This window comes from Sus scrofa, chromosome 1 (genome assembly GCF_000003025.6).
Source record: "Sus scrofa isolate TJ Tabasco breed Duroc chromosome 1, Sscrofa11.1, whole genome shotgun sequence".
NCBI classification, from domain to species: Eukaryota; Metazoa; Chordata; class Mammalia; order Artiodactyla; family Suidae; genus Sus; species Sus scrofa.
Window position 1 is genome coordinate 130,492,716 of NC_010443.5, and position 25,767 is coordinate 130,518,482.

General features: G+C 45.9%; 3 protein-coding genes and 1 pseudogene across 10 annotated transcripts in view; 3 read left to right on the forward strand and 1 right to left on the reverse strand.

Moving 5' to 3' along the window:
• PPP1R14D (protein phosphatase 1 regulatory inhibitor subunit 14D) overlaps positions 1–16,846 on the forward strand; it is a 36,165-nt gene extending 19,319 nt beyond the window's left edge. For 3 of the 7 annotated variants that reach the window (XM_021062777.1, XM_021062855.1, NM_001243710.1), the window contains 3 exons: positions 16,077–16,160; positions 16,329–16,361; positions 16,546–16,846. In XM_021062777.1, the coding sequence (XP_020918436.1) occupies positions 16,077–16,160; positions 16,329–16,361; positions 16,546–16,611 (183 nt within the window). In that variant the 3' untranslated portion in view covers positions 16,612–16,846. The remainder of the gene's footprint in view (positions 1–16,076; positions 16,161–16,328; positions 16,362–16,545) is intronic. The other 4 variants (XM_005659736.3, XM_021062908.1, XM_021063003.1 and 1 more) reach the window with 3 other exon arrangements.
• On the forward strand, positions 3,080–4,756 carry LOC110261377 (annotated as a pseudogene).
• ZFYVE19 (zinc finger FYVE-type containing 19) lies at positions 18,003–25,228 on the reverse strand. 2 transcript variants are annotated; one of them, XM_001929402.5, is made up of 12 exons: positions 24,148–25,228; positions 23,696–23,772; positions 22,333–22,454; positions 22,110–22,163; positions 21,331–21,449; positions 21,102–21,247; positions 20,660–20,768; positions 19,821–20,030; positions 19,326–19,405; positions 18,914–19,012; positions 18,681–18,808; positions 18,003–18,599 (listed from the first exon to the last, which is right to left on the reverse strand). In XM_001929402.5, exons 2-12 carry the CDS (start codon positions 23,747–23,749, stop codon positions 18,521–18,523), a joined length of 1,200 nt encoding a protein of 399 aa, XP_001929437.1. In that variant the 5' UTR covers positions 23,750–23,772; positions 24,148–25,228; the 3' UTR covers positions 18,003–18,520. The 2 variants fall into 2 exon arrangements, with proteins under 2 accessions (XP_001929437.1, XP_005659802.1); XM_005659745.2 differs by lacking the exon at positions 24,148–25,228 and adding an exon at positions 23,901–23,989.
• Positions 24,010–25,767, forward strand: part of DNAJC17 (DnaJ heat shock protein family (Hsp40) member C17) — a 42,509-nt gene continuing 40,751 nt past the window's right edge. The window contains exon 1 of the mRNA XM_001929383.4: positions 24,010–24,200. Within this exon, the coding sequence (XP_001929418.1) occupies positions 24,123–24,200 (78 nt within the window). The 5' untranslated portion in view covers positions 24,010–24,122. The remainder of the gene's footprint in view (positions 24,201–25,767) is intronic.

Genomic DNA, 25,767 nt, shown 5'->3' on the forward strand with positions numbered 1-25,767 from the left:
TCCGCGTGTTTGTGTTTTTTGCAGTTTTTTTTTCTTGTTGTTGATTTCCAGTCACATAGCATTGTAGTCAGAAAAGAGGCTTGATGTGATTTCAATTTTCTTAAATTACTGAGGCTTGATTTGTGGCCCAGAATATAATCAATCCTAGAGAATGTTCCATGTTCACTTGAGAAGAATATGCATTCTGCTGCTTTTGGATGGAATGTTCTATAAATATCTCTTAACTCCATCTGGTCTAATGCATAATTTAAGGCCTGTATTTCCATGTTGATTTTTCTGTCTGAATTATCTGTCCATTGCTGTTAGTGGGGTGTTAAAGTCCCCCACTATTATTGTGATATTGTCAGTTTCTCCTTTTAAGGTTGTTAGCAGTTGTCTTACATATTGAGGTGATCCTATGTTGGGTGCATATATATTTATAATTGTTACATCTTCTTCTTGGATTGATCCTTTGATCATTATGTAATGTTCCTTCTTTATCTCTTATAATATTCTTTATTTTAAGGTCTATTTTGTCTGATATGAGTATTGCTACTCCATCTTTCTTTTGGTTACCGTTTGCATGGAATAATTTTTCCATCCTCTCACTTGCAGTTTTTCTGTGTCCCTAGAACTGAAGTGGGTCTCTTGATGACAGCATACATATGAATCTTGTTTTCATATCCATTCAGCCAGTCTATGTCTTTTGGTTGGGGCATTTAGTCCATTTACATTTAAGGTAATTTGATATGTGTGTTCTTATTGCCATTTTATTAATTGTTTTGGATTTGTTTTTGTTGATATTTTTTTCTTCCCTTCTTCTCTGTTCTCCTCTTGTTCTTTGATGACTATCTTTAGTGTTGTATTCGGATTGCTTTTTCTTGTGTGTGTATCTGCTGTAAATTATTTGTTTGCAATTACACTGAAATTTTGATATAGGAGTCTCCATATATACTAGATTGTTTTAAGTTGTTGGTCTCTTAATTGCAAGTGCATCTCCAGTGTCCTGCATTTTTACCCTCCTCTTCTCACGAGTTATGATTTTGGTAGCATATTTGCATGTGGATTATCTCCTACCTTTACTATATGTATGCCTTTATTGGTGACCCATGTCATTTGTAATATTTTTGTTTGTAGTTTTGGCCTTTTCTTTTCTACCTAGAGAAGTTCCATTAGTATTTGTTGTAAAGCTGGTTTAGTAGTGTTGAATTCTCTTAGCTTTTGCTTGTCTGTAAAGCTTTTGATATTCCCTTCATATCTGAATGAGAGGAGTTCTCTTCATGGCTCAGTGGTTAACGAACCCAACTAGGATTCAGGAAGATGTGGGTTCAATCCCTGGCCTCGCTCAGTGGGTTAAGGATCTGGTGTTTCCATGAGCTGTGGTGTATGTTGCAGACTCGGCTTGGATCCTGAGTTGCTGTGGCTGTGGTGTAGGCTGGCAGCTATGGCTCTGATTTGACCCCTAGCCTGGGAACCTCCGTATGCCATGGGTGCAGCCCTAGAAAGAAAAAAATGTATATCTTAATGAGAGTCTTGCTGGGTAGAGCAATCTTGATTAGAGGTTTTCCTTTCATCACTTTAAGTATATCATGCCACTGTCTTCTTCTTTTTTTTTTTTTTTTTTTTTTTTTTTTTTTTTGTCTTTTTGCTATTTCTTGGGCTGTTCCTGCGGCATATGGAGGTTCCCAGGCTAGGGGTCGAATCGGAGCCGTAGCCACCAGCCTACGTCAGAGCCACAGCAATGCAGGATACGAGCCGCATCTGCAATCTACACCACAGCTCATGACAACGCCAGATCGTTAACCCACTCAGCAAGGGCAGGGACCAAACCTGCAACCTCATGGTTCCTAGTCAGATTCGTTAACCACTGCGCCATGACGGGAACTCCAATCATGCCACTGTCTTCTGACCTGAAGAGTTTCTGCTGAAAAATCAGCCAATAAACTTATCAGAATTCCCTTGTATGTTATTTATTTATTTTCCCTAGATGCTTTCAATATTTTCTCTTTGTCTTTAATTTTTGTCAGTTTGATTAATATGTGTCTCAGGGTGTTCCTCCTTGTGTTTATTTTATGTGGTACTCATTGTGCTTCCTGGATTTGAATGAGTAATTCCTTTCCCGTATTAGGTAAGTTTTCCGTTACTATCTCTTCACATATTTTTTCTGGCCCTTTTTCTTTCCCTTCTCCTTCTGGTGCCCTTCTAATATGGATGTTGGTGTGTTTAATATTGTCCCAGAGTTCTTTTAGACTGTCTTCATTTCTTTTCATTTTTCTCTTTCTGTTTCCCATCAGTGATTTCCACTATTTTGTCTTCCACCTTGCTTATTCATTCTTCTGCCTCCTGTATTCTGCTGTTGGTTCCATCTAGTGATTTTTTTTTTCTCTTGTTTTAGGGCCGCACCCATGGCAAATGGAGGTTCCCAGGCTAGGTGTGGAATCAGAGCTGTAGCTGCTGGCCTATGCCACAGCCACAGCAATGCCAGATCTGAGCCACATCTGCAACCTCCACCACAACTCATGGTAACTCCTGATTCTTAACCCACTCAGTGAGGCCAGGGATTGAATCCATGTCCTCATGGATACTAGTCAGATTCATTTCTGCTGAGCCGTGGTGGGAACTCCCTGGTGAATTTTTTTATTTTAGTTATTGTATCTTTGCCTCTCTGCTTGCTTAATGTTTATATCTTCTATTTCTTTGTTCATTGTTTTTTGTAATTTATCAGTCTTTGCCTCTAGTTTATTTCCAGTTCTTGAATCATCTTTACTATCATTAGTCTAAAGTCTTTTTCATGGAGGTTGGTAATCTCCAGATCACTTAGCTGTTTTTCTGGGATTTTTTCTTGTTCCCTTATCTGAGTCATAATTATCTGCCTTTTCATTTTGTGTGTGGTCTCAGAATTTTGGTGTGGTCTCATTTTTGCAGACAGTAGAGTTGTAGCCTCTCTTCTGATTTCTTCCCGCCTTGTGGCTGAAGTTGGCATGGGGGGCTTGCTCTAGAATTCCCAACTGGATGGAGTAGTGCTTGCCCATTGATAGGTGGAGCTGCGGGGGAGGAGACTTTGGGCAGCCTACTTGCTGGTGGTTGGTGCTATTTCTCCCCCCCCCCCCCGCCCCACGCTTGTTGTTTTGCCTGGGGCTTCTCAGTCATGATGGGTGGGGCCATATTTTTTTCCAAAATGGCCACCTCACATTCGGCTTTCGGCTCAGAGGAGGCCACGGTGCAACTTTCTTCGGTCGTCCCGAATCTGGATTCATCTGACACCTGCCACCTCCACCATGCCGCCTAAGTTCCACCCCAATGAGATCAAAGTCGTGTACCTGAGATGCACTGGTGGAGAAGTCAGTACTACATCTGCCCTGGCCTCCAAGATTGGCCCCCTGGGTCTGTCTCCAAAAAAGGTTGATGATGACATCACCTAGGCAACTGGTGAATGGAAGGGTCTGAGAATTACAGTGAAACTGACCATTCAGAACAGATAAGCCCAGATCAAGGTGGCACCTTCTGCCTCTGCCCTGATCATCAAAGCTCTAAAGGAACCACCAAGAGACAGAAAGAAGCAGAAAAACATTAAGCACAGTGGAAACATCACTTTTGATGAGATTGTCAACATTGCCCAACAGATGCGGCACTGATCTTTAGCTAGAGAACTTTCTGGAACCATTAAAGAGATCCTGGGGACTGCCGAGTCTATGGGCTGCAATGTTGATGGCCACCAGCCTCACAACATCATAGATGACATCAACAGTGGTGCAGTGGAATGCCCAGCTAGCTAGGAACTGCAAAGAAAAATTACATAAAGATTAATTTGACAACTAATGGGGAAAAAAAAAAGGCCACCTCTAGAGGAGCACACATTGATGATTATTTCCAAGACCTTTGCCTCCAATGTGCTTCCCCCCCAACGAGCCATAGTCACCCCCTGTTTTGCTTGGAATTTTCACTCCCATGGGTGAGCCTCTGCCATCTAGCTACTTTCTGGTCTGTGGACTGCCCACGTGGTGGGTATGAGGTTGCTTATATCACATAACTGCCCCTCCTACTATATTGATGTGGCCTCCTCTTTGTTTTCTAGAATAGGTTATCATTTTTGATAGTTTGCAGTTTATTTGGTTGAAGATTGTTCAGCAGTTGGTTGTAATTTTATTGCTTTTATGAGAGAAGGTGAACTCCAGTCCTTCTAGTCCACCATCTGAATCCTAATCCTGTCTCTTACGCTGTTAATTTCATCCAGTAAATTTTTTCTTTAGAATATTGTATGTTTCAACTCAAGATGCTTCATTTGGTTCTTTCTCATATCTTCCATTTCTTTCATACTATGTTCATATTTTCCTCATTTGCTAATTCTATCATCTCTGTCATATCTTGTCTGCTTCTATTAACTGATTTTCCTCCTGCTTATAGGTCATTTTTCCTGCTTCTTGGCCTGACTAATGATTTTTGATTGGATGCTGGACATTGTGTATTTTATGTTGTTGGGTAACTGGAATTTTTTTCTTCCTTTAGAGTGTTGAACTTTATTCTAGTAGGCAGTTTGGTTACTTGTGGTTCAGTTTCAGCCTTCTGAAGCTTGTTTTTAAGTTCTGTTGGGGTTAGTCTACAGTAGCCCTTAATCTAGGAAATAAATACATCCCCACCCCCGCATAGAGCATGGCCCTTTTGAGGTCTCTCCTGAATTCCTGCATGAACAATGATGACTGTCCACCCTGGCTGAGTGGAACTTGATTTGTCTCCCAGTCCTCTGTGAGGTCTGGGAACTGTTTATCCCTGTGCTCTCAATGTCTCATAGTACCTGGTCTTGTGAACTTTTACCTTATGTATGTGTGTCTCATGTTCAGCAGACTCAAGACCCCTTATGCATTTTTCTGGAGGTCTTTTTCTTCATAACGCCTTCTTTTCCAGAAGTTTGTCTGGCAACTTCTAGCCACCTCAACCCCAAACTCTGTCCTCTGTCTTCATATAAATTTAGTATAACCACTGTCCTCTGCTTGGGATCTCCCTCTGTGGTATGCGGTTTGGAAATTGCCTCCAAAGAGTTTACCTCTTTTGCTTCTCTTCTTTCTCAGGTCACGCTGTGGTCTAAAGCCTGAAAACACTGTTCATATATTTTTGTCTAGTTTACTATTTACTTTTGTTGAGAGAATAAATCCAGTCCTTGTTACTCCATCATGACCAGAAGTATAAACATCTTGTTCACTCCTACTCAGCCTTTAGGTCTCAGGTTAAATGTCGCTTCTTCCTTGGAAAGCCTCCTATACCCCTTTCCACATGCTCCCACAGTATCTCATCAAAGTGCTTATCACTCTGTATTGTAACTGCCATTCCACTTGTCTGTATCCCTCAGGAGGCTAAAAGATTTTCTTTTACTCTTTATTTCTTTTTTTTTTTTTAAAGCTTCTTAGGGCCACACCCGTGGCATATGGAAGCTCCCAGGCTAGGGGTCAAGTTGGATCTATAGCCACCAGCCTCCACCACAGCCACAGCAATGCCAGATCCAAGCAGCATCTGCAACCTACACTACAGCTCATGGCAATGCTGGATCTTTAACCCACTGAGTGAGGCCAGGGACTGAACCTGCGTCCTCATGGATGCCAGTCAGATTCATTTCTGCTGAGCCACAAAAGGAAATCCCTACAAGATTTTCAAGGGCAGGATTATGTCTGTCTGTCTTGCTGCTGTGGCCCCAGTACTCATCACAATGCTTTGTGCATAGCATGCTTTGTAAATATGCATTTAATGAGTGAATGCTAAATCAGATGAGCTAAAAACCAAGAAAGCAAAAGGAAAAGGCTAGTTCTTCTGAGTTAAAGAACTAACTCAGAACCCTAGCACTATTTATTTTTAAAAGGATATAGAAGGATCAAAACTATTAACCATGGTTAACCATTGGCAGTGGAGGAAATGAGAGGGTAAGTGGGCTTCTTGTTATTTCTTTCCTAAACCACTTTATTGAAGTATAATTGGCAGACAAAATTTACCTATTTGAAATGTACATTTGGATGAACTTTACCGTATGTAATCACTATCCCATCAGATGGAATATTTCCACCATTAAGAAAGTTTTCCAAATAGCACTTACCTTTACAAAAATTGTACAATTAATTACTTAGTGCATATGTTTTTATTATGTCTCCTCAACTGCCCCAAACATTTAGGTTCTTTGAAGGCAGGATCTTTGTTTTGTTCACTGAGATTCCCAAGTTCACAGTGCCGATTAATAGTAGCCACTGGACATGCAATTGCTGAATAAATAAATTCCAAAGGATTAAATAATCAAATAGAAAAGCTGAAATTCATAGGGAACTATAGTCAATATTCTGTGATAAACCACGATGGAAAATATGAAGGCGTTCTCCCGTGGTGTAGCTGGTTAAGGATCTGGCATTGCCACTGCTGTGGCTCAGGTTGCTGCCATGACCAAGAATCAATCCCCGGACCAAGAACTTCCACAAGCTGTGGGCATGGCCTATATATATGTACTGGCCAATATACTCACACACACACACACACACACACACACACACACACACACACGTCACTTTGCTATTTAGCGGAACTTAGCATATTGTAAATCAATAAAAAAAAATTTAAAGCCTACTTCATGGGTTATTATAGGTATTAAATCAGATAATACCTATGAAAGGGTAACAAACATCAGTCCAAAAGCTTAGGTATCAAAAGAAGATATCTTTCTAAACCTGAAACTAATTTTTATTTTAAATCTCATTCTGCCAAAGCTGATGAAAAACTTTAACCAACTTTAATGTGCATATCATTTACCTGGAAATCTTGTTAAAATGAAGATTCAGATTCAGTAGGTGTGAGGTGGGGCCTGGATTCTGTGTTTCAAATAAGCTCTCAGGGGACGCTGATGATGCTGATAGTCCCAGGACCCCAATTTGAAATGCAAGGATCTAAAGACAGTTAATACAGGGCAGACACTTGCTCAATTAAGGGCTGGAATAAGGTGAAAAACAAGGCAGGAGAAAACACAGGCTCCCCCCCCCATTTTATTTTTTGTCTTTTTGCCTTTTCTAGGGCCGCTCCCGAGACATATGGAGGTTCCCAGGCTAGGGGTCTAATCGGAGCTATAGCCGCCGGCCTACGCCACAGCCACAGCAATGAGGGATCCGAGCCTCATCTGCAACCTACACCACAACTCATGACACCGCTGGATCATTAATCCACTGAGCAAGGCCAGGGGGTCGAACCCACAACCTCATGGTTCCTAGCCGGATTCGTTAACCACTGAGCCACAATGGAACTCCCAACAGGAGTTCCAATTTAAAAGTAAAAATATCTTGGAGTTCCCATCGAGGCGCAGTGGTTAACGAATTTGACTAGGACCCATGAGGTTGTGGGTTCGATCCCTGGCCTTGCTCAGTGGGTTAACGATCCAGCATTGCCGTGAGCTGTGGTGTAAGTCGAAGACTCGGCTCAGATCCCGTGTTGCTGTGGCTGTGGTGTAGGCTGCTGGCTACAGCTCTGATTAGACTCCTAGGCTGGGAACCTCCATATGCCATGGGAAGTGGCCCTAGAAAAGGCAAAAAGACAAAAATAAATAAATAATAAAAGTAAAAATATCTTGTGCAATAGCCACTTAATAAATGGCAGTTGTCAGCATTATCTTTGAGAACAGAATTTATCTGCAACCCCTAGCTTATTGCCTAAATAAACATGACTGTTTCTCCACTGTCTTCATCAGCATGGTTATTACAAGACATTCTTGCCCAGGAAGATAAAGTTGCAAATAACTTTATTATTCATTTCGGGAATATTCTAAAAGCTTATTTATTTTATTTACTTATTTATTTATTGTCTTTTAGGGCCGCAACCTCAGCATATGGAAGTTCCCAGCCTAGACGTCGAATCAGAGCTGTAACCCTGGCCTACACCACAGCCACAGAAATGCAGGATCTGAGCTGCATCTGCAACCTACACCACAGTTGACAGCAACGCCAGATCCATAACCCACTGAGCGAGGCCAAGGATTGAACCTGTATCCTCGTGAATACTAGTCAGATTTTTTTCCTCTGAGCTACAATGGAAACTCCTGAAAGTTTATTTAAATGAACAGTATATTACTCAGTTAGTCTATATCTACTGCAATATATAGCCTTAAACAATTATTTATGCTCCAAGATGCCTTGCCTTGCACAGTGTCCACTAATACTAAATGTCACAAAATTACCCAATTCTAATCAAAAGGCCAGTCTCAAACCAGACCCCAGTAGTCATAAATATCCTGCCTTTGCTCTCCCCACTTTGACATGCTACTAAGAATCTGTCAGTTCTTAGTATGATTGCTTTTATAAGAAATAAACTCAACTTTTACGTATCAACATTTTAAAAGTGAAATGATCAAATCTCTAGAAAAATATAAAGGTGAATATCAAATATTTACCCAAGTCAGTATAAGAAGAACTTGCTAAGCGTTTAAAAAAAAAAAAAATGGAGGGAGGACGGAGTTCCCGTCACGGCTCAGCGGTTAACAAACCCAACTAGCATCTGTGAGGACTTAAGTTCAATCCTTGGCCTCGCTCAGTGGGTTAAGGTTCTGGGGTTGCCAAGAGCTGTGGTTTAGGTTACAGACACAGTTCGGATCCTGCGTGGCTGTGGCTGTGGCTGTGGTATAGGCTGGCGGCTATAGCTTTAATTCAACCCCTAGCCTGGGACCCTCCATATGCTGCAAGTGCGGCCCTAGAAAAGGCAAAAAGACAAAAAAAAAAAAAAAAAAAAAAAAAAAAAGGAGGGAGGAGGCAGAACTCACACTGAAAAAGACCATTACATTCAACTACATAATACATCTATTTCCCCAGTGCTTCCCCCAAATGCGAATAATATTTCCATCACACGTGGAATGCTAGAGCTAGTCAGAATTAAAAAAAACAAAAACAAAAAACTGTTTTTTTGGTCATTTTAGGGCCACATCCACAGCACATGGAGGTTTCCAGGCTAGGGGTCAAATTGGAGCTGCAGCCGCCAGCCTACACCACAGCCACAGCAACACCAGATCCTTAACCCACTGAGTGATGCCAGGGATCGGACCTGCATCTTCATGATTACTAGTCAGATTTCGTTTCCCCTGAGCCACAACAGGAACTCCAAGACCTCTTAAATCAGTTAAAACACCTCAACGACCAAATAGAAAAATGGAGAAGGCAGCAGTTTTCGAAGTGTGTTCTGGTAGCCCAGAGAACACCAAGACACTTTCAGGGGGTCCGTGATTATTTTTATAAATAATATAAGATGTTGTCTCCCCCCACCCCTTTTTTACTATGTTGACATTTGCACTGATGATGTAAAGGCCCTGGTGGCCCTTGGCATGAGTCAGGGAAAGAGCATCAGTCTGTACTATAGACAGGTTCCTCTCCACCAGGCCACTTTCACTTAAAGTCCTGGATAAAACAGTAAAAATGTATTGTTTATTAAATCTCAGCCCTTGAGTTTACATCTTTTTAAATTTTTTTTTGTCTTTTTTTAGGGCCGCACCCATGGCATATGGAGGTTCCCAGGCTAGGGGTCTAATTGGAGCTGTTGCTGCTGGCCTACGCCACAGCCATAGCAACACCAGATCCTTAACCCACTGAGCAAGGCCAGGGATCGAACCCGTAACCTCAAGATTCCTGGTCGGATTCGTTTCCACTGTACCACGTCGGGAACTCACTAAATTTTTTTTATTAAGGTATAATTGACATTTGTTTCAGGTGTACAATACAATGATTTAGTATTTGCGTATATTACAAAATGATCACCATAATAGGCATAGTCAACATCTGTCATGGAGTTCTCAGGTGGCACAGCAGATTAAGAACTTGGCATTGTGACTGCCATGGCTCTAGTCACTGCTGCAGTGCAGGCTCATCCCTGGTCTGGAAATTTCCGAAGGCTCAGCCAAGAAGAAAAAGAAAAAGGAAATTTATCATCATACATAGTTACAAATTTTTTTTCATGTGAAGAGGACTTTGAATATTTACTCTTTTAGCAACATTTATTTATCTATCTATCTGTCTCTTTTAGGGCCACGGCATATGGAAGTTCCCAGGCTAGGGATAAAATTGGAGATGTAACTGCTGGCCTGCAGCACAGCCACAGCAATGCCAGATCCTAACCACATCTGTGACCTAGGCAAGGCTCATGGCAACACTGGATCCTTGACCCACTGAGCAGAGCCAGGGATCGAACCCAAGTCTTATGGATACTAGTCAGGTTTGTTACTGCTGAACCACAATGGGAACTCCTCTTTCAGTTTTGTTACTGGTGAATCATGACAGGAACTCCTCTTTTAGCAACATTTATTTATTTATTTATTTGTTTGTTTGTTTGTTTATTTATTGTCTTTAGGGTTGCACCTATGGCATATGGAGGGTCCCAGACCGAATCGGAACTGTAGCCACTGGACTACACTTCAGCTACAGCAATGACAGATCCGAGCCATGTCTGCCACCCACACCACAGCTTACAGCAATACTAGCTCCTTAACTCACTGTGCGTGCGAGGCCAGGGATTGAACCTGAGTCTTCATGGATACTAGTCAGATTCGCTTCTGCTGAGCCATGACAGGAACTCCTCTTTTAGCAACTTTTGAATATGCAGTATAGTATTATTAATTTTAGCCATACATTAGATCCCCAGGACTTATTTATTTATGTATTTAGTCATTTTTAGGGCCCCACTTGTGGCATATGGAGATTCCCAGGCTAGGGGTCCAATCGGAGGATCTGAGCCATGTCTTCGACCTACACCACAGCTCACAGCAACACCAGATCCTTAACCCACTGAGCGAGGCCAGGGATCCAACCCGCATCGCCATGGATGCTAGTCAGTTTGTTAACCGCTGAGCCACAATGGGAATGCCAAGACATTTATTTTATAACTGTAAGTTTGTCTCCTTTGACCCCCTTTACCCATTTTGCCCACCTCCACCCTATTCCTACCTCTAGCAACCACCAATCTGTTCTCTGTATTATCAGTTCATTTTTAAAAATTCTACATAAATAAATGATCATACAGTATTTGTCTTTCTCTGTCTGACTTATTTCATTCAGCATAATGCCCTCAAGGTCCATCCATGTTATTTATTGTACATGGCAGGATTTTCTTTTTTTTTTTTTTTTTTTTTTTTTTTTTTTGACTTTTTAGGGTTATACCCATGGCATATGGAGGTTCCCAGGCTAGGGGTCTTTCGGAGCTGTAGCCACTGGCCTATACCACAGCCATAGCAACTCCAGATAGGAGCCCCGTCTGCAACCTATACCACAGCTCATGGCAACGCTGGATCCTTAACCCACTGAGCGAGGCCAGGGATCGAACCCACAACCTTATGGTTCCTAATTGGATTTGTTTCCACTGCGCCACGATGGCAACTCCCAGGATTTCCTTCTTTTTTTTAGGGCTGAATATTATTCCTTTGCATCTATCTATATCTTTTTTTATCCATTCATCCATTTATGGACACTTAAGATGGTTTCCATATTTTGGCTGTCACAAATAATGTTGCAGTGAAAATGGGGGTGCATGTATATTTTTGAACTAGTGTTTTCATTTGCTGTGGGTAAATATCCAGAGGTGGAATTGATGGATTATATGGTAGTTCTATTTTTAATTAAGGACCTCATACTGTTTTCCATAGTGCCTGTACCAGTTTACATTCCTACCAATAGTGCACAAAGTTTCCCTTTTCTTCACATCCTTGCCCACACTTGTTTTTCTCATCTTTTGATGTTAGTGATTCTAACAGGTGTGAGGTGACATCTCACTGTGGTTTTTTTGGTTTCATTTTGTTTTTCTCTTTTCTTTTTATGGCCTCACCTGCAGCATGTGACATTCCCAGGCTAGGGGTGGAATCAGAGCTGCAGCTGCCAGCCTAAGCCTAAGCCACAGCCACAGCAACGCCAGGTCCGAGCCACATCTGCAACCTACTCTGCAGCTGTGGCAACACCAGATCCTTAACCTACTGAGTGAAGCCAGTGTTCAAACCCCCATCCTCATGGATACTAGTGAGGTTCTTAACCCGCTGAGCCACAATGGGAACTCCTCACTGTGGTTTTGATTTTCATTTCTGTGATGATTAGCCGTTTTGAACATCTTTTCATGTACTTATTGGCCATCTTTATGTCTTCTTTGTAAAAATGTCTATTCAGATCCTCTGCCCATTTTTTAAATCAGATTTTTTTCTATTGTATGAGTTCTTTATATATTTTGAATATTAACCCCTCTCATATATATAATTTACAAGTACTTTATCCTATTCAGTAGGTTGCCTTTTCATTTTTTTTATCATTTCCTTTGCTGTGAATGTCTTTTTTTTTTTTTTTTGAAGACTATTTTTTAAGGAGCAGCTTTAGATTCACAGCAAAATTAAGCAAAAAGTGTGGAGAGGCATAGCCTGTCCCACTGTCAACATCCCCCACTGGAGCAGTATAGTTGTTGCAGTTGATGAATTTATATTGACACATTGTAATCACCCAAAGTTCATAGTTTATACTAGAATTTACTCTTGGTATTATATATTTTATGGGTTTTGACAAATGTATGATGTTGTTTGGATATAATGACATAGTCTGCCATATAGTGTCATATAGAGTAGTTTAACTGCTCTAAAAATTCTCTGTACTCTACCTATTCATCCTTCCTTCCACCCTAACTCCTGGCAACTCCTAATGTTTTTATTGTTTCTGTAGTTTTGCTTTTTCTAGGATGTCATATGGTTATGAGTTATACAGTATATAGACTTTTATAGATTTTCTTTCTTTTTTTTTTTGCACCACACTCACAGCATGCAGAAGTTCTGGGGCCAGGGATCTAATCTGTGCCACAGCTATAACCAGAGTCACAGTAGCGACAGTGCTGGACCCTTAACCCACTGAGCCACAAGGGAACTCCTATGTAGACTTTTCAAGATTGGCTTCTTTCTTTTTTTTTTTGTTTATTTTTATTTTTATTTTTTTTGTTACTCAATGAATTTATTACATTTGTAGTTGTACAGTGATCGTCTTTTTTTTGTTTTTGTTTTTTTAGGGCAGCACCTGTGACATATGGGGGTTCCCAGGCTAGGGGTCTAATCAGACCTGTAGCTGCTGGCCTGCACCACAGCCACAACAACACAAGATCTGAGGCATGACTACAACCTACACCACAGCTCCTGGCAACACCAGATCCTTGACCCACTGAGAGGCCAGGGATTGAACCCGCAATCTCATGCTTCCTAGTTGGATTCATTTCCTCTGAACATGATGAGAACTCCTAAGAGTGGCTTCTTTCACTTAGTGATAGGCATTTAAGCTTCCTCCATGTCTTTTTATTGCTTGATAACCCATTTTGTTTTAGCACTGAATAATACTCCATTGTCTGGATGTACCACCATTTACTCATTTACCTACTGAAGGACCTATTGGTTGCATCAAAATTTCGGAAATTATGAATAAATCTATTATAAACATTCATGTGGAGTTCCCGTCGTGGCGCAGTGGTTAACGAATCCGACTAGGAACCATGAGGTTGCGGGTTCGGTCCCTGCCCTTGCTCAGTGGGTTAACGATCCGGCGTTGCCGTGAGCTGTGGTGTAGGTTGCAGACGCGGCTCGGATCCCGCGTTGCTGTGGCTCTGGCGTAGGCTGGCGGCCACAGCTCCGATTAAACCCCTAGCCTGGGAACCTCCATATGCCACAGGAGCGGCCCAAGAAATGGCAAAAAGACAAAAAACAAAACATTCAAACATTCATGTGCAGGTTTTTGTATAGACATGTTTTCAACTCATTTGGATAAAATCAAGGAGCACAAGTGCTATTTTTTTTTTTTTTTTTGTCTTTTTAGGGCTGTACCTGTGGCATATGGAGCTTCCCAGGCTAGGGGTCAAATTGGAGCTGTAGCCGCTGGCCTGGGCCATAGCTACAGCAACGCCAGATCCGAGCCGCATCTTCGACCTACACCACAGCTCACAACAACGCCAGATCCTTAACCCACTGAGTGAGGCCAGGGATCGAACGCATCCTCATGGATGCCAGTCAAATTTGTTCCCGCTGAGCCGTAACAGGAAATCCCTACAAGAACTCCACAATTGCTGTTTTGTATGGTAATATTATGTTTCGTTTTGTAAGAAACTACCAAACTGTCTTCCAAAGTGGTTATACTGTTTTGCATCCCTACCAGCAATAAATGAGAGTTCCTATTGCTCAACAGCCTCATCAGCATTTAGTGCTGTCAGTGTTTTAAGTTGTTTGTTTTGGCCATTTTAGTAGATATGTAATGGTTTCTTAATGTTGTTTAAATTTGCAATACCCTCATGACATATAATGTTGAGTATCTTTTCATATGCTATTTGCCATCTTGCAAATCTTGCTATTTGATGAGGCAGATATTCAGTTCTTTTGCTCATTTTTAAACTGGGTTGTTCAGTTTTTTTTTTTTTTTGGTCTTTTTGTCATTTTTTAGCCCCCCCACCACCCCGCATATGGAGGTTCCCAGGCTAGGGGTCCATTCACATTCGGAACTGTAGCCGCTGGCCTATGCCATGAAGAGAACTTTTCAATGTATATATTTTTAAAGACAGCTTTATTGAGATATAATTCATATACCATACAATTCCCACTTAAAGTGTACACTTCAGTGGTTTTAAGTCTCTTCACAGTGTTGTACAACCTTCAGCACAGTCTAATTTTGGAATATTTTATCACCCATAAAAGAAGCCCTGTACTCATTAGAAGCCACACCCTATTCCCTACCATTACCACTCCCAGCCTTAGGCAACCAGTAATCTACTTTGTGTCTCTATAGATTTACCTATTCTGGACATTTCTTTTTTTTTTTTTTTTTTTTTTTGTCTTTTTGTCTTTTTTTTTTTGTTGTTGTTGTTGTTGTTGTTGTTGCTATTTCTTGGGCCGCTCCCGCGGTATATGGAGGTTCCCAGGCTAGGGGTCTAATCGGAGCTGTAGCCACCGGCCTACGCCAGAGCCACAGCAACGCAGGATCCGAGCCGCGTCTGCAACCTACACCACAGCTCTCGGCAACGCCGGATCGTTAACCCACTGAGCAAGGGCAGGGACCGAACCCGCAACCTCATGGTTCCTAGTCGGATTCGTTAACCACTGCGCCACGACGGGAACTCCATATTCTGGACATTTCATACAAATTGAATCATATACCATGTGGCCTTTTGTAACTGGCTTCTTTCACTAACGTTTTCAGGGTTCATCCATGTTGTAGCATGACTCAGTACTTTGTTCCTTTTTATTGCTGAAATATATTGTATGGCTCTATCATATTTATCCATTCATCAGTTGATGGACATTTGAATATGAATAATGCAAATATGAACATTCATAAGCAAATTTTTACATGGACATATGTTTTCGCTTCTCCTGGGAATAGACCTAGGAGTGGAATTTTTGGGTCAGATGATACTCTATATTTAATAACTTAAGCAACTGCCAAATTGTTTTCCAAAGCAGCTGCACCATTTTACATCCCCACTAACAATATATATAATTACATATAATTCTTTAAAATTTTTTGAACTAATATTTTTGGCCATGCTCACAGCATGCAGAAGTTCCTGGGCCAGGGATCAAACCTGTACCACAGCTGTGACCCAAGCCACTGCAGTGACAACCCCAGATCCTTAACCTCCTGAGCCACCACGGAACTCCAGTAACTCTTAACATTAACAGATACTTTTTCTTTTCTTTTCTTTTTTTTTTTTTTTGGCCACCCCTTGGCATATGGAAATTCCTGGGCCAGGGATCAGATTTGAGCTGTAGTTGGGACCTACACCACTGCTGCAGCAACACTGGATCCTTAATCCACTGTGCTGGGCCCAGGATTGAAACTGTGCTCAGTGCTCGAGAGATGTCACTGATCCCATTGCACTGAAGTGGAAACTCCAAACAGACACTCTTTTTTAAAATTCTAGACTGTTTCAGGTAGAACATAGCAGGTATTCAGTAATTGTTGAATGGAAGGATGAATAGGTGTTTTGAGTAAGATAAAGAGAGGAACTGAAGGTAGGAAAATAGAGTGGGAGATGGGTGAACCCCTGACAGTAACTTTCACTCCAGCACCAGCTGGCCTGGCTCCCCTGAACCCTGTTTGATTACCCAGCAGGATCAACCAACTCCTGAGCTGGAGATTGACCTGGAGGCTCTCATGGAACTATCCACAGAGGAGCAGAAGACTCAGTTGGAGGTAGAATGGTGGGGGTGGGCAGCCCAGGGGTTGAGGGATGGAAGCTGGGCCTGGACCAAGGGAACTCAAGAACCTACCCACAATAAGAACTAATTCAGAGGGGAGATTGCCTGGGAGACTTATGAGAGGCTGTGGCTTGGGAACACACTTTCTGCTTTCTTCCACCAGGCTGTTCTCCAAAACTGCCCCCGCCCCACAGAGGTAAGGGATGGTCTGGGGGAAAGAGGAGGACCAGAGGGGTGGCAGCTAATGAAGAGGAAATTTGGCGCTGGGTCCTTCTCCCCTTCCCTGGCTCTGAGGCACTGGGGTCAGGTGGAGATGAGAAAGGACAGCGTGGGGGGAGGGTGTGGCCCCATGCCTGATCTCATCCCCGTTTCTTTTGTAGACTTTTATCTCTGAGCTGCTCGGTCAGCTCAAGAAACTCCGGAGACTTAGTCGGCCTCAGAAATAAGCCTTGTGAGACTATCTTCAGGAGCCTCAGCACTGCCAGGTCTGCCAGGAACCTCTGGATCCTGGGCTGAGAGGGAAACAGCTCCTTGGACTACAGACAAGGAACATGGAGAACAAGGAGGGACATTTGGACACCCCTGTGTGTGTGTGGTCAGCTGCGCCTTCTGGGAGCCAGTCATGGCTGTTGACCAGTGCTTTCCTTGGTAGCCAAACGGATAAAACCTTTGGGAGACCCAGCTGAATGGAGTGTGGAGTATCTGAGGGACCAGGGAGGGAGAGGGTAAAGTGTCAAGTCTGAAGGCCATCCTGAGTCTCTAGGCTCTATGTACACACCTCATCCGCCCATCCATCCATCCATTCATACACACAGGCCTCAAGAATTCAAAGGGTCAGAATTCTGCTTCAGAGAAATCTCAAGCAAGCAAGGCCCAGAGGCCAAGCAGAGGGCATCTGGCTAGGACACACAATATCCTGGCATCACCAATAGGGAGCTCAAGTGGCAGAGACCCACAGGGGAGGTAACAGGAAAAACCTAGCTTGGTCTGGGGGCATCAGGGAAAGCTAAACCATCCTCCGGGACTAAATGATTCAGGAGGCCTCAGGCTGAGAACTATTTCTTTTTTTTTCTTTTTCTTTTTCTTTTTTTTTTTTTTTTTTTTTTGCTTTTTAGGACCACACCCATAGCACATGGACGTTCCCAGGCTAGGGGTCATCAAAGCAGAGCTACAGCTGCTGGCCTACACCACAGCCATAGCAACGCCAGATCTGAGCCGAGTCTGCAACCTACACTATAGCTCACAGTAACAGTATGTCCTTAACCCACTGAGTGAGGCCAGGGATCCAACCCGCACCCTTGTAGACCTTAGTGGGGTTCATTACCACTAAGGGAACTCTCCTGAGGACTCTTTCTTGAGCCAGCTCCAAGCCAGAGGCAGCAAGAGAAAAAGCAGGGGTCGGGGGGGCTAAGCAGAGGGCCTGAGAATCATTGGTGGAAAAACACTCTGGGTTTGCATGGCCGGGAGGGTGGGACAGGACCCCTGGGAGGTGGTGTTCTTGGGAGTAAGGCAGGAGGCAGCGGATGCATCCACTGTTACTGCATGCAGTGTTGGAGTACTAGAGAAGCTGAGAAACCCAAGATGGTGGTGCCCCGGGGGCTAAGCTGGGCTGCCTCGAGCAGGATGCAGTTCAGTTCAATTGATGAATTTTGATGCCTACTGCCTGTGAGGCCACCAGGATGGGTGGGACTCTTCTTGCCTCAGGAAGCTTGCAGGATGGCTTAACCTTTTCCCTCACTTCACAGGACTGGACTTGTAGCCTACTATTCTTGCCATCTCTCCTCGGGCCCAGGCTCAGGGCCTGTATGGTTCAGTTCTACAGATAAAAGACACCGGGTCCAAGGAATCAACATACTTTATTAGATCCCCTAAGTGCCAGCAGAGAGCCCTGGGCCCTTGAGCAAGTTTTAGGGCTCCTCCTTAGATTCAGCTTGGTCTCCTCCCAGCATGCCTCTCACTCCCAGTCCAGATGTCAATGCGGGAAAGCTCCCAACTTCTTGCTTTCCTCTGGCTTCTCTAGTCACTGTTAAATGGAGAGTCCTTCCTCTTTCAAGGGACACAGAGGCTCAGGAAAGGACACATTCACAAGCAGTCTAGCTCTTTTTTTTTTTTTTTTTTTTTTTTTTTTGGCTGCATTCTTGGCATGCGGAAGTTCCAGGACCAGGGATCAAACCCACAGCACAGTAGTGACCCAAGCCACAGCAGTGAAAACACTGGATCCTTCACCTGCTGAGCCACCAGGGAACTCCCGGTAAGCAGTCTAGCCTGATGTGCTCTCCCATCAGATGCGCTGGTGGGTGCCCCGGCCTGTGTGACTGCCTGTAGGATGGCCTTCCCGGGAGGACCAGGGTTCCCTCAGTGCTCTCGCCCTTTGTGCAAGGGGTGGTAGGCAGATGTCTGGTGCTCTTTAAGTTCAAAAGCATCGTGGCCTTCCCTGTGGAGCAGAGATACAGGTCAGGGGTCAAAGGAGGCCTTGGAACATTCCTGGCCCCACAGGAATTCCACCTGTACCTACCGGAAGCAGCGAACACAATAGAGGTCTCCATCACAGCCAGCACAGCGCAGCGTGGCATCCTCATTACAGATACAGCACCAGGGGAGCTCCTCTTCCTCAGCCTCAGGCCTGGGGGCCATGGCCTGGGCCTTTGGGACCAGAGAGGAATGGAGGATGTAAGGTACCTGATGGGGTCCGGGGAGGGGAAGCTGTGATGGTGGCCTGGGGGGGTTTGTGTCTGGAGCTTTTCTCACCTTAGGCTCTACCCTGCTGGATTGGGCTTGGGGTTGGAGATTTGGCTCTGCAGGGATGTTAAAGCCACTTGCCTCATCCAGGGCAGCTTCTTCAGTGAGCTGTGGACAGAGTGAAGAGGTACAGCTCCCTGCTCAGGCATGCCCCCAACACCCAGTATTTTTGTGTTCTGTGGCTTAGCTCTCAGCCCACCTTCCTTCATCTGCTGCCTATGGCTGCTGACACTCCACCTCAAGGGGCTAGGGGGGGCGGGGCTGGGTCAGAGGGGCAGAGCAGTCCCAGCTAGAACAGGCACTGCAGAGTGACTGCCCATTGAACCCCAGAGAAGAGGCGGGGTGAATGGGGCCAGGTGGGTGCTGGAGCAGTGGGGCAGGAACAGGACGAGGGTGGTCAGGGGGATAAGGTGGGGCCAACCTGCCGCAGGACTCTCTGGATGGCTGTCTCCTCATCCTCTTCATCATCACTGTCCGGAAGGTGATAGTCCTGGAGGGTCACTTGAAGAGGGTGAGACGGGAGCAGGGGAGGAGGAATGAGGCTGAGAGCTCACCTGAGTGGCTGTGCTCCTGCCCCCAGTAATCTGGTTTCCAGTGGCATCTGTTCCAGAGCTGAGTAGCCTCTGCAGTCACTCTGGTCAGACCCTGTGCCACACTGCCAGGCTGGGGATCTGCACCTGAAGGGACCCAGGGTCCCCTGCCCCCTGATAGCTGCCACTTGTTCCTCATCCACTGCATCGCCTCAGCACCTTCTTCATGGCTCTGGACAAAGCTCGACAGACTCCTGAGCACAGGGCCCCCCAGCCCCTGACCCAGTCTGGCAGGGAGTACAGCAGCCACTGGGCAGAGCTTGGCCTGGGGGTGGGAGTTGAGGGCCTGCCCACTGGACAAGAGTGAGCCACTCCCCAGCCTCTACCTTTATCTGGGTCCTCTCCTCGAAGCACAGCCAGGCGCTTGGCAAGGGCCAAGATCCGCTCCTGCCTTGTGTTCTCCTCCCGAAGTTCGACTGCTGCCTCAGCCAGAAGCCTGCTCTTCTCCTCCTCCAGGGACCCGGTGGCTTGCCCCTCAGAACTGGCACTCTGGGCCCTTGGGCCCCCCTGGTTGAGGTCATTCTGGGTAGAGGCAGCTGGAAAGAGTGAAGCAGGTGGGCAGACATTTCAAGATCTCCCATCAAAACCACTGAGCCCATAGGTCATCAGCTTTTTGTTTAGCAGTAGCTCCTGTGGTCTATATTGCACATGAGTATTTCCTCCATTTTCCCAAATGTAAAAAACCAGTCATCTTAGACAGTAAAAAAAAATTACACCTATTTTCACCCACATGATATTTTAACATCCTGCCCTTAGGGTGGGTTGCCCCATGGTAATGAGAATCACTGCCTGAAAGGAGCAGGATTGGGGAGGCCAAGGTCCAGCCAGTCTCTCTCCCTTACTGGTTGGAATCAGAAATGACATGAAGGAAGCTGAGGCCTTGTATGTCACTAGATGGTAAGAATTTTATGAGTGGGTGTGGTTCTGACATGGTCCCCTTTAGCTCAGAGTTTCAGAGCAAGAGGTTTGAAAGCAGACAGCTTTGAGTTCAAGTCCCACCTTTGCTACCCTCACGGATACTAGTCAGGTTCTTAACCTGCTGAGCCACAACAGGATCTCCTATGCTCTGATTTATATTCATCTCCCAGAGGGTGGGCAGCAGAGCCTCCCCCAACCTGAGGAGAGTGAGGGGCAGGTCCCTGGGGGAGCCGGGTGGAGAAAATACCTGGGCTTCCTCGTTCCCGGTGCTCATCAATAGCCACCTCCGCTGCTAACTGTGTCAGCAGATCCTGTGCCTGCTGGGCCTGGGTCCTAGTGTCTGGTGGCTGATGTGTCTGCTCAGAAGAGGGAGACTTAGTGGGGAGCAGGGTAGGGGAAAAGCCACACCATAAAGTTCAAAGCAGTTTGGGTCAGGGGTGGATGCTGAGTAATTCGCAAAGCTCAGGGTAAGGGGACTAATCCAGAGGCCATGTAATCAAGTAGGTCTGGCAGTCCCCAGCAAGACAGGATTGTGCTCTGTGCAATCCTGCTGCTCATCCCTGGTTCCCTGGCCTGGCAGCAGGCCTGAGGAGCACAAGGTACTCCTGCAAAATATATAATATACTTGCATCAGGGCTTCTGCTGGGTCCTGTTGCAGGATCTCTATCCTCCAAAGCCACAGCACTCACCCACTGAGGGGTCTGAGAAGATGGAACTCTATCCTGCAGTGCAGCAAGCCGTGCTTCCATCTCCCGGGTGGCAGGGATGGAACCCTGGGGTTCATCCCTCAGTGCAGCTAGCCTCGCTTCTATCTCTGCCTGAGAGGGCACTGACTCTGCAATTAGCATAGGGGAGCCTTGTAAGATCCAGAGGAATACGAGTCCCAGGAGCCCCGGATGATGTCTGTCCCCTACTCACTGGGCTTGTTCTCCCGGCGGAGCCGTGCTAGGCGCTCAGCAATGACTTGGTCTTGCTGGGTCAGTCCATGGCTCTGGGGAGTGCTGGGCTTCTGCTTGGCTTCCAAGGCTGCCACACGCCTGGCAGGATATGAGATAAAGGCTCTTTTTTTTTTTTTTCTTTTTTTCTTTTTAGGGCTGCACCTTTGGCATATGGAAGTCCCCAGGCTAGGGGTCAAATCAGAGCTACAGATGCCGACCACAGCCACAGCCACAGCCACACGGGATCCAAGCCATGACTGTGACCTATACCACAGCTCACGGCAACGCTGGATCCTTAACCCACTGAGCAAGGCCAGGGATCAAACCCGAGTCCTCATGGATACTGGTTGGGTTCATTACTGCTGAGGCACAATGGGAACTCCAAGATAGAGCCTCTTGAAGAATGCAGAAGGGAGGCAGGAAGGCACCCACTCACTGCTTCCCACTCAAATCATTTCTAGGCAGATAAGGAGGCCTTCAGTGGACATTCTTCTGTGGCCCTCGCTCATGGCACCCTGCACCCTAACCCAGCCAATGAGCAGGAGGGTCTAGCTGAGAAGGCGAGGTCTATTAGGAACGTTTTGTGGAGAAAGGACTGAGGAGCTGCTTTCTGCACCCAAAAGGGCAGTCAGGAGCCTGAGAGATACATATTTTCCTGACCCTGTGCTCATTTGATCTAGAGGCTGAGAAGAGAGTCCTACCCTAGAGCTCCCTTGTCCTTTCCCCACCCCCATTTGTCTCTGTCCCTTTAGCACTTACTTCTTATAGTTCTGAGGTGGTGACCACTTGGAGGCATTGGCAGGAGAAGATCCTCTATAGAGAAGAAATCTGGTGTCAGAAGCCACCTGCCATCTGCCTATCAGTGCCCCCCACCCCAAACACTTCCTGGGCTGACCTCTAGACACGGAGCATGAGGCTGCAAGGCCTTGCCAGCTGCCTGCTTCCATGCTTGGCTGAACCCTCACCTGTGTTGGTTTCTCACCTGGTCAGGACCTCATGGCACTGCTTGCAGACTTTCTGTTGCGTGTTTCCAGCCCGGGGCACCACTGCACTGAAGCTAAGGCAGCCGGAACAGAACGCCCGGCCACAGTTCTTACAGCCGTACTACAAGAAACATGAAGCAGGGGGTCCACCTCTCACTCCCCCCTGCAGGCTCCTCCCTGGAACTCTCTGAACACACACACAGAACAGGCACTGAAACTGTAACCAGCTGCTGAGAGGAGAGGAGTGGGGCCCCTAAGGCCTGGGGAGAGACAGGGGTGGAGGGTAAAGCAATTCCTCAGTCTCCAGTCTTCCATTCAAATCAGGTAAAGCTTCATGCAAAATTCTCATGCTTTCTCCTCTAATTCCCTGACATTGGGGTGCAGAAGACAAACAGGCAAAAGACCATGCTTCAGGTCACTGACTCTTCAGCAAAGGAGCAATAAAGTGCAGAGTCCATGCCTTCTCTGCTCTAGCAGAGATGGAGGGCGGCTTGACTAGGATGGGATGGTAACAAAAGCCTCCATTATTAAGCACCTATTGTGTGCCAGGCTCTAAGCTCAGTACTCAACGTTCATCACATAATTTAATTCTGACAATTTACACACACTATCTTACTTAATCCTGATGATCACCATTCTTATTCTATTGGGATAATAGGAAGGGATCAGCAAAGTTACATGACTTGTCCAAAGCAAGTTCACCCCATGAATGACAGCAGAGCTCAAATTTGAATTCTGATCACTTTGACTCCAAAACCCAGGTTTCTGAGGGCCACACGGATCTACTTCACCACCTGCTATTCATTCATCCTATCTGGTCGCAATGGAGGCAGAGAAAGCCTGCAGTTTACCAGAGGAACTTGACAGGTCAGTGCTGAGGACAAGTGAGATTCTGCCATGGTGCCCTGGGGGCAGAAGATAAGGTGGTAATCTAACTCAAGAAAGCAGGGAAGGCTGCTTGATGGTGAAGGTTTCAGAGCAGAGAAAAAAAACGGGCATGGTGTGATGGAGAGGTCAGTCACAGAGCATTAACTAAAGTCCAGGCTTCAGATGGGTAGGCTAGAGAGAAGGAAACAGCTGAACCCTACACTTGGTGGACAGAAAAACCTAGCTTTCCAAAAATGACAGGGGTTCGCTTCACAGTTTACAAAGAACTATCACCTCCTGGACCTCACTGGACCCTCGCATCAACCCCAACGGAGTGTTAACTTCATTCTACAGAAACGGAAACTGAAGCTGAGTGGCTTCATCAAAATCAGACAGGTGGAAATTTTCCGTAAAACCAAGAATGCAAGTCCTATGCATTTCCCTCCTCTCTGCGTCCTCCTTGGCCCTCTAGACCCCCGGGGAGAGAAGACTCGCCTCCTTTTTGAAGATGGTGAACTTGACAGCGCAGCCGTAGCACCTACTCTCCATCCTGGTTCCCGGCGTAACAGGGTCTGCAGAGTTGATTTCTTGTGAGTCAGGTCCAGAAGCCCTAGGACCTTCGCCCAGCCCCGCCCCTGCTTCCCCACGCCCACTTGCGCGCGAGAGCCAAGGCCTCGGAGCAAGGAATTACGACAGTCACCCCTGCGGGAGAGCAGTAGTGGCGTGCGCGGACGCTGCTGGGAGTCGTAGTTCTTTCACCCCTGCCAACTTCTCTCAGAGGCAGTCAAGCCTGGCTGGCCCAGATCACGACATTTCCCAGGGGGCTAAGCGCCATTCAGCTGGCTTGGGATCCAACTGTCCCCGGTCCCGACACGCTTAGACTCCTGGGAGTTGTAGTACTAATCCAGTCAGGATTGGAACCATGGCGGTGACCAAAGAGCTCTTACAGATGGATCTGTACGCGCTGCTAGGTATCGGGGAGAAGGCGGCGGACAAAGAGGTGAGAACTGGAGCGAGGAGGGCCGTTCCCGAGCGACCTGGCGACTCTTCCGGTCTTGGCCTCTCTCCCGAGGCTGGCACCACCAGCTTTCCAGGTTCGACCCGGCCCTGGGTGTTTGGCAACGAGGGGTCGGCCCGACGGCCTCAGAAGCGGGTTCCGAGACCTTTCCTAGTGGTCTGAGGACTTCATGAGGAAGAGAGAGCACAGGAAGGAGGTTCTTTGAGTGGAGTACGGTACTGACGTCTCCCCGTGGCCCTTGTCTAAAGGAGGCGGCATAGCCAGCCAGGCGGGCAATCTTTGCTTCCTCACTGCGCCTGCGCAATGTCAGCTTCTGATTCTGCTACACTGTGCAGACGTGAGTCATTCATTCTCTCCAGCAGGTTGATTTAACTTCGCTTAGAGCCTAGGAGAGGACAGGTCTTAAGGCTTCTCCATTCCCTCTTCATCCCCTCCTTGGCAGTGTGACCTATGACTCTGCCATCTCTGTTTTCTTTTACACCCCAGCCCATTGACTCTTCAAGTAGCAGTTGCTCAGGTGTTGTCCTCTCAGCATGTTCTAATGGGTCAAAAGCAGGATCAGAAGGGTAAGGCAAATGGCCTGGAATTCCACAGGAAGGTGTTGATAAATGCGCGAGAGGAGTTCCCACTGTGGCACAGTGGGTTGAGAATGCCACTGCAGCGGCTCAGGTCGCTGTGGAGGTACGGGTTTGCCTCCAGGCCAGGCACAATGGGATAAAGGATCTGGCGTTGCTGCAGCTGCCCTGGGAGGAACTTCCATATGCTGTGAGTGCAGCCATTAAAAATTAAAATAGGGGAGTTCCCGTGGTGCCTTAGCGGAAACGAATCTAACTAGCATCCATGAGGACGCAGGTTTGATCCCTGGCCTCGCTCAGTGGCTTAAGGATCTGGCGTTGCTGTGGGCTGTGGTATAGTTCACAGATGCAGCTTGGATCTGGCGTTGCTGAGGCTGTGGCATGGACCCCTAGCCTGGGAAATTCTATATGTCATGGGTGTGGCCCTAAAAAAAAAAAAAAGATTAAAAAAGGAAATTTCCATTGTGGCTCAGCAAGTTATGAACCCGAATAGTATCCATGAGAATGAGGGTTGATCCCTGCCTTCCCTCAGCGGATTATGGATCTGGCGTTGCCATGAGCTGTGGTGTAGGTAGCAGGTGCAGCTTAGATTCTGCATTGCTGTTGCTATGGTGTAGGCCAGCAGTTGCAGCTCTGATTCGACCTAGCCTAGGAACTTCCATATGCTGCATGTGCATAAAAAATAAAATAAAAAGCAAAAAATATGTATATAATAATTTTTTATTTATTTTTATTTTTATTTATTTTTTATTTTTTGTCTTTTTGCTATTTCTTTGGGCCGCTTCCGCGGCATATGGAGGTTCCCAGGCTAGGGGTCGAATCGGAGCTGTAGCCACTGGCCTACGCCAGAGCTACAGCAACGCAGGATCTGAGCCGAGTCTGCAACCTACACCACAGCTCACGGCAACGCCAGATCGTTAACCCACTGAGCAAGCGCAGGGACCAAACCCGCAACCTCATGGTTCCTAGTCAGA